At 44.9% G+C, this 8,397-nt stretch overlaps 1 protein-coding gene across 1 annotated transcript in view; it reads left to right on the top strand.

Annotated features, from left to right (window-relative positions):
* The window catches only part of ADGRF2 (adhesion G protein-coupled receptor F2), a 42,820-nt gene extending 34,619 nt beyond the window's left edge, over positions 1-8,201 (top strand). The window contains exons 8-10 of the mRNA XM_043591612.1: positions 1,215-1,274; positions 3,944-4,020; positions 5,459-8,201. Of these exons, the coding sequence (XP_043447547.1) occupies positions 1,215-1,274; positions 3,944-3,991 (108 nt within the window). The 3' untranslated portion in view covers positions 3,992-4,020; positions 5,459-8,201. The remainder of the gene's footprint in view (positions 1-1,214; positions 1,275-3,943; positions 4,021-5,458) is intronic.
* Positions 8,202-8,397: the final 196 nt, after the last annotated feature.

Raw genomic sequence — 8,397 nt, forward strand, 5'->3', positions numbered from 1 at the left:
GGAGAACCTCCAGTATGTCTTCTCATATCCCCATGGACCCTTGAGGGCACAGCCCCCAAACCCCGGGGGGTGCTCCTTCCTCTCTGGAGCCTGTGTGTGGCAAAGAATATCACATTTTCTGCGAAGGGTGAAGTCCTGAGCTGGAGGACTTTGGCATCCATTAACTGTCAATACAGAACTATAAGGCCTTGGAAGATGAGTAGCATTTTGTAAAGCAGAAGGGAAGATAGAGAAAAAACAAGAAGACCTGCCTGCATTCAGCCAGAGAGACTGAGGGAAAATGACAGGTTGGTCTGGAGTCAGGAGACATGAACTCAAGTCTTGGCTCTTCTCAGCAGTCAACTGACTTTTTGGCTCTTCTCAGCAGTCAACTGACTTTGGGTGTCCCTTCATCTCCTGAACTTAATGTCCTCGATTATAAAATGGAAATAATAGTACCTATTTGACAGGACTGTTTTTTGGATAAAATGAGATGGCAGGTGTGAAAAGGACTTTAAAGTGCTTTTTCAAGACAAAATATAAATATACAATAAAATACAATTAACGAAACAAAATATATTTAACACTAATATGCTATATTAATATTCTGTTAATTTATATTATATATTATATATTATATTAGTATTAATAAAGAATACATCATCATATATCATATAGTATTGAATATATATTAAATAGATTTACCTTTCATATTTATATGTACGTTAAATCTATTTAATATATATTTAAAAAACAAAACATAATTGTTATTTATTATTCTTATTATTCTCCATTCCGTGGGCTTTTGCCATGTTGCATAGCATTCTTTTTTTTTCTTTTTTTTTTTTTTTAGCTTTGGATTGACCTCTAGAAAGCAGGGTTTAAATAACTGGCAGCTATGGGAAATGTTCAACTATTCAAGGGCTGCAAAAAAAACTACTCCCAGTGCTAAGTCAAAGATTGCTCTAACCCGTGGCAAAATGTGTTTCTTAGTCACTGGGTTCATGTTGAAGGCCCCTGAGTATGAGTGTCCTGTGCCAGCCTCATCTTCCTTGTGCTTCCCCCTCTCTCCACCTTTTCCCGAACCACTCCTCCAAGTTCCTGATCCCTCCATGACCCACCGACAGGACCCAGCTGGTAACGCCCTCCCTTGCCAGAGCGTTCGCCAGGCCCCGGCACGTGTGATGGCCTCTCATAATTTTTTAAATTATTAACCCCTTTTGTTCTCTATCCAGATAAGAGAAGCTTTAAAGGGTCGAGTAACTTCTGCAAAATGGATCTCCAGAATCTCAGAGGTAAAGCCTTCACGTGCATTATTGCATTTAGACGTTTGACAAGATGACAACAGTGTTGGCATTTCTGGCGTATGGACTGTTAATAAACCAAGCACCTTAACGCTCTGTGGTATGGGTTTTCCAGAAGTGCCAAGGGAGCACCTCTTTGAGCTGTTCAGATTCTTTCCGGAGTGCTGGGACCACATCCAAAGAAAGGAAAGCAGACTTAAATGCATTTAGAGGAGAGTGGCCAGGCAGGGGGTCGGGAGGGGGCCTGGAGGGACAAACCGTGACCCATGCAGCGGGAGAGCAAGCCTGTGATGAGGCAGGGAAATGAGAGAAGGGAAAATCTCAGCTTCCCGTGATAGGCTGTTCGTTCTCCACGACTCCAATCGGTTGAACCACATCCACAGTGTGAAAGTCCAGGGAGACAAATTCTGACCCTCCACAAAGAACTTCCTCATAGCTTGATTTTCAAGAAGGGTGACTGCCATGGTTACCGGAATTGTAAGAGAAGGTTCGGGGCTGCTCAGCAGTGTTGTGGAGAAGGCTCTACAGTTTAGTAGCCCACAAGCCCTCTCCTTGATGTTCACTTCCTACAGTGTAGAAATCACGTATTGTTATGCAAAGGTTCGCTCCCTCAGCTATTCTGAGTGAGGGAAGAACTAAAAAATGTTTAAGTGACAGCACGAGGGGATCAGTGTTGGCCCAGGGAACATACCGAGTCACAAGAGAAAAGGCAATCTACAGTTTCCCATGCCAACATCGGATGGGATCTATACCGCCCTGCGTGGACTGGGTTGCAGGAGATGTGCATGGAGAGGGGTGCCCCATCACTGTAGACCTGGTACCCATGGCCCTGAGTAGCAGCATTGGCCCCCCATATGTCCTTTGCCTTTCTATTCTCTCCTCTTTAGGCCCCCTTTTATCTTCCCTCCTTTCTGTTCCCTCTATTTTCCTGTCTCCTTTCCTGTTACTCTTACCTAAACTTGGTCCTTGGTCTCCAAACCTGGCAGATTGTTGACCTCTCTATATCTTTTCCAGCTGAAATTTTCAAAAGCTAAGTTTTATTGAGAATGAACGTCAATAGTTACCCAAAGCAGTGGTTCTCAACATGACCCAAAGATCAGAATCAATTAGGAAGCTTCAAAAAATGTTGCTTGAGTCTCACGCCTGAAGATTCTAATTGGATCGGTCTGCGATGTGTCTGGGAGTTTTACAAGCTCCCCGGGTGGTTCTAACGTAGCCGATGCTGAGACCCTACCTAGCATTGTACATATTTGCCTCCCCGATCAGTCTGCCTGGCATAAGTATCCCCCTACCACCTCACTGGGTCTGTCCCCTGCTCTCAGGAGAGGCTTGGCTCTTCCAGTTGCTTCCAGTCTGTCACTGTTCCTTTCCTTATGCATTTCTAGTACTGATCCATTCAGCCACCACAGGGGTGAATTGCTCTCTGATCATCTGGCCCACTTCTCTTTGTGTCTGTACTTAAATACAAGTCAGGATTATACCCAGAACTTTATTACCAGTTTGTTGGTTGTTTGAATCCGTGGTTTTCAATGCTGGCTGCACCTCAGAAACATCTAGAGAACTTTTAAAAAATACCACGTACGTCCAAGAAAATTTAAAGCAGGGAGTAGGGCCTGTCACTTTTTTTGGTTTGTTTTAAAGTTTCCCAGTGATTCCGAAGAGCTGCCAAGGCTGTGAACCACTGGTCTAGGAACCTGGTAAATTTATCCTAATGTCTTACAATCCTTCCCCTGCCCGCTAGCTGTAGGCTGTTCCAAGTCGGTTTTATCAGCCCTCCTCAGAGGAAGTAGGGCTTATTGTCTGTCTTCTCTCCTGCTTTGCAGACCTCTGCTCCCCGCGTAGCAATCTCCTACAGGCCAGGCTGAACTCTTTCCCCTGTCACACCTGCCTGCGGGGCATCAGTCCCAGCTCCCCAAACTCAGGATAAGAAATGTGTTCTTTTGATATCCGGTGTGGTGAGTTAGTCCACGCTCATGCGGTAATCATTTCACCAGAGAGCTGATGCATCTTAAGCAACATTTACCTAAAACACGAGGATCTTTTAGACTCAGGTACATTATAAAAGGATGACTGTATCATTGGGGCGCCTGGGTGGCGCAGTCGGTTAAGCGTCCGACTTCAGCCAGGTCACGATCTCGCGGTCCGGGAGTTCGAGCCCCGCGTCGGGCTCTGGGCTGATGGCTCGGAGCCTGGAGCCTGTTTCCGATTCTGTGTCTCCCTCTCTCTCTGCCCCTCCCCCGTTCATGCTCTGTCTCTCTCTGTCCCAAAAATAAACGTTAAGAAAAAAAAATTAAAAAAAAAAAAAAAGGATGACTGTATCATGGAAGATTCCAGCAGGCCTGCTGAGAAAAGCTATTTGAGGGCTAGGAGGCATTCTAGTGTTGCTCTGTCTCTCCACGCCACTCAGCTGCCTTCTCCCCATCTCCCTCCCAAACTAGAGACCCCTCAGGACCGGGAGCCAGGCCAGATGGGAGCCGGGGGATCTCTCACACGGGCCTGTTCCTGTGTTGTACGCGGTGCTAATACAAAGAAGGAGGGGGTTAGAGTGAAGGGAGGAAATAAATTGCTGTGGGTCACAGTTCTCTATGTGCTTTGACTAGTTGTGATAATTGAAAACAGACTAATAATGATAAATGCAATTATGCCTCTGTCATCAACAGAATCTTTCTACTGATTTCTCTGGTCACCCCACCAAAGGGCCAAGCTAACACAGCCGGCTATACTCTTAACTTGGGAGGTGAGTGCAAAGGAAGGGGTTCCCAAATTCATGACATTGTAATTAAGAATGTTTTTTCTTTTTCTTTTTTTAATGTTTCTTTTTTTGAAATTTTGTTTTTTTAAAGTTTATTTACTTTTGAGAGAGAGAGAGAGAGAAGGAGAGAGAGAGAGTGCGAGCAGGGGGAAGGGGCAGAGAGAGAGGGAGACACAGAATCCGAAGCAGGCTCCAGGCTCTGAGCTGTCGGCACAGAGCCCGAAGCGGGGCTCGAACTCATGAACCTCTGGATCATGACCTGAGCTGAAGTCAGACACTTAACCAACTGAGCCACCCAGGTGCCCATGAATGTTTTTTTTCTTGACTGAAAGGATTCTTCTTATACAATCTATTCTCCTCTAGCTATGGTTGGAGTTACAGTCACACTTCTAATTCTTGCATTCCTGAAATTTTTGTTGTCGCTATAAAACAGTGAGGCGTGTCTGAGAATGGTTGTAAGTTAGCCTGAGTGTATTTAAAGGGGGGCATTTGCACAGCTCTACATGACTGCTGCCTCTCTTCTCTCTCTAATTCCCCATCCCCAGGACATGATATCAGTAATGTCCCCACACATCCTGCTGTGGCCCCTTTCGTTCCCTAGTGTTGAAAGATCAAGGAATTATCTTGTGAGAGGCTTCAGGGATAATGCAGAAGTTAATTCACTTTTGAGGTAATGTCTGAGAGACAGAGATGTAGAAACAGAGAGACGGGAGTCACAGGGGAAACAAGTACAGAGACACCGAGGGGCGTGGTGACTCTGGGTCGCAAGAGAGCCACCCAGACATGTGGACATGTGCAGGCAAGTCTTCCAATCCTCTGTGTCCAGGTCTCTATAGATCTAGAGAGAGAAGATCAGACAGAGAGATGGAGACACCCACAACAGGATGCCCACATTTGCGGTGAGTCAGAGAGATACAGAGAGAAGCCAAGGGTTACAGAGAGAGACCCAGAAAACAGAAAGAAACAGAAACATACACAGAGACTGAGCCTCACTCAGAGACACACATAGAGTGACAGCAACAGAAATGAGGACAGATGCAGAGAGAGGCATTCAGATACATAGACAGAGGCCCTCCCCTCCCCCCATCCCAATACCTGCTGGCTCCCATGAGCCTCTGTGGCTGAGACCTTCGGTGGCAGCCCAGGGCCTTGTACAAAGAAAGGGGTCTTTTCCAAAAGGGAAGGAATCAGTCCTGCTTACAGAAAGACAAGGTTTGTAGCTCAGCATTTGTAAGCTGTGGAAAACCAGCCTGTTCCCTGGATTCCAGAGTGACTTAAGATAAAGAGACTCTCCATTTGCTAAGGAGGCTCTACCCAAAGGGGCTTATTGTTCCAGAAAGAGTGAGCCTGTAGTGTAGTTGCTGTGAGGCTTTCGGGTCTTGCCACCTGTTCATTAAAGTTGTGGTTTTCTGTTCTTGACAAGGTCGTACATCCCGGGAATGGCAGAGCCCCAGGAAAAATGTGCTTACTCCTGTCTTCTTGCCTCTGGGGAGTATGAAGGAAGCCTCCCATGCTGTGGTGCTGATGGAGGAAGATGTGAAGTATGGGGAGGGTGGAAGACCCCTCTGTCCAAGCTGCTCTGTGATGCTGAACATTTCTCCCCACCAACTATCAATGTATATATACGCCATGCCGGGCATCCACAACGGGACAGAAAGACACAGTGGGCCGCAGCAGAGCCTTGGTCTTGTGGAGCCTCCAGTTCCATGCTGTTGGGTCATGTTTATCCTCAGGAAGAGAGTCTGGTTCATCGTGGCAAAGGTGGCCTAGGATGTCACCTGGCTGGATTCTGTGGGTTGCCAAGGGAGGGGCCCTCATGAATAGCCACCAACAGTTGGGCTGACTCTAAGTAGGTCATGGCTGGTTCTTTGTACGAAAGGAATCCAACTGCCAGCACAGTCCACCTGTCCAAATTTAAATTGATTACACGGTTAGCCTAGCTTGGGCTTAGAGGCAACTTGGCCATGAGACAAGTGAAAAACATAGAGCTTTTGAACCAGAAAGATGCTCATTGTAAGTTAAGGAGCCTGGAGCCTGGAGTGATGGACCACAGCTAATCAAGGCTCAAGCCAGAGCTAGAAACCCAAGTCTGCAGGCTCCCAGCTCTGGACTCATGTCACCTGAAGACATGGAGCCACCGAGGGACGCTGTCAACTCTGATGATGTAAGATTAACCCTCACCAACAATATGGTTTTTTGAAACCAGTGATGAGGAAGAGGAACCATCATATTTCAAGTAGAGAGCTGCTCATCTTCTTAATGTTGTATGTAAACAAATTTGACATTCAAACAAAGAGAGAAGTACAATAGATAGAAGCCCCTTCAGAGGGAAAAAGAAAGCTCCTTTATAAAGCAAGCACCCAGGCTGATGCATGAGACCAACATGAGTGGATAAAGGAAAAGGAAGCAGCGAGTAGCCCCTAATTATCCTACCACAAAGCCAGTGTTAATGATGTTATATAACAAATGGGAAAATGAGACTCACTTGTGAATGAGTAGGGGTCTCTCTCCATCTTTCTTTTTTTACTGTAAAAAACTTTCTCTAAGTAAGGAAGCTTGAAAAAAACAAAAAATACAATAAAGAAGTCAATCCAAAGGGAGAAAAATACACCAACCTGCAGAATAAGTCATCTTTCCAGTGGCATGGCTTATCTTGTGACAATAATCACATTTTTCTCAAATGAAGACAGAAAGGAATTTTAATTTGACATTTCCTGGTATTTCTGTAGAGTCTCTCCAAGGGAAGGGAGTGGGGCAGGCATAGTCCTGGTTTTCGTAATGCAAAGATCTCAGTACCAAGAAACGTGACTTACCCAGAGCCAAGGTATTGAAGTGAGGACAGAAGCTCATGAAACTAGATAGTTAGAATTAGAAATCTGGATAAACTTTAGAAAAGGTGGAGTCCAATGGCCTCATCTTGCAGACGGGAACTCTGAACACTAGCAAGAGAGAGATTGGTCTTTCGTCAGTATTATGTGTTAAGCACTTGACGGTCACATCTAGTATGAGAGCACATTCTGCTCCAAGGTGCTCACTTCCTAGGATGGGACGGCCGTAATGAAGATATTCTGTCTTGGGATTCTTTTTAACCAGGAAAGCGCCCATGGATGCTAACAGAGAAACTCCAGGAGTTTTTGGAACTCCCTTGAAAAAACGTGTGCCTCCGCTCCTATAGCACACAACCTGGTCTGCCCCCTCCTGAAAGGTGTCAGTGAACCGCATGTTTAGGTTGACTTTGGAAGACCCTGAGTGGAGACATTTTCAATGTCCTACTCACACCTCACGGAGGAAGGGCCTTGGTCAGGTGGCTCAAGGACAGATTGGTGCTAAGAGTGTCTAAGGCAGATTCATTGTTAGACACTCAATACATGGTGATCCTTGGGAAAGTTATTTAAATTCCTTAGATTTTGATTCTCTTATTCATAAATTGAACACAGTAGAGTCTACCTCATAGGGGTGTTGTACAGACTAAATGAATAAGTGTAGATAAAATACTTAGAATAGTACTTGGCCATTACAATGTCAGCTGTTTAATTTTATTAGAGTACCTGTGAGTTCACGGACACACACAACACACACAAACCCAAGCAAACACACAACTGTGGCCCTTTGCATGAGTCTGGAGATAGTCTCATGGAAGTTAGCTCACTGACTTCTCAATAAAAGAATGAAGCATTTGATTCAGTCTGTTCAACATCGAGGGTATCAGCCAGCAAAATCTGCCGAGCTTACCATTAGACTATTCTTTCATTCAGTGTTACCGTGGTGGTTGTAACACAGAGTCCCCTGACTGAGAAAGAGTATACATCATGGGGTTCTATTGAGGGTGCACCATGTCTGAGCTCTGCTTTACTTTTTGCCTTCTCTGTGAACTCTTCCCTGAAGAGTCCGGCCAGAAGTGCTGGTTGTCCTCACCTGATTTCCTATAATATTTATAATCTGTGCCGTGCACTTTAGATTTAGTATTTATTGTTTTATTGTTTGTTTACTTTTAGCCTTTCGGTGTACATATATTTTCTCTCTCAGATAATTCTGTAAACCTGGGGGGATGGCATTACTCACTTTATTTACTCACTATGTTACTCCCTCCTGCACGCCCAAAGTGCAGAGCAAAGTGTCTTACACACAGAACGTGTTCAATAAAGGCCTTTGATTGCACAACCAAAGGTTTGATGATACTGGCTTTTCTGATTCCCAATGACCCGGTGCTTAACTAGCAACCTCGGTAGAAATGACCTATTTTCACCTATTTCATGACCTCCTTAATCTTCACTACGGCAAAAAGATGTAACCAAACTGTCTTTCCCTTATTTCTCCTTACTGTCAACATTTCCCCCATAATATTTAAAATTTTTTTTTTTT

This window comes from Prionailurus bengalensis, chromosome B2 (assembly GCF_016509475.1).
Source record: "Prionailurus bengalensis isolate Pbe53 chromosome B2, Fcat_Pben_1.1_paternal_pri, whole genome shotgun sequence".
In the NCBI taxonomy this organism is placed as follows: Eukaryota; Metazoa; Chordata; class Mammalia; order Carnivora; family Felidae; genus Prionailurus; species Prionailurus bengalensis.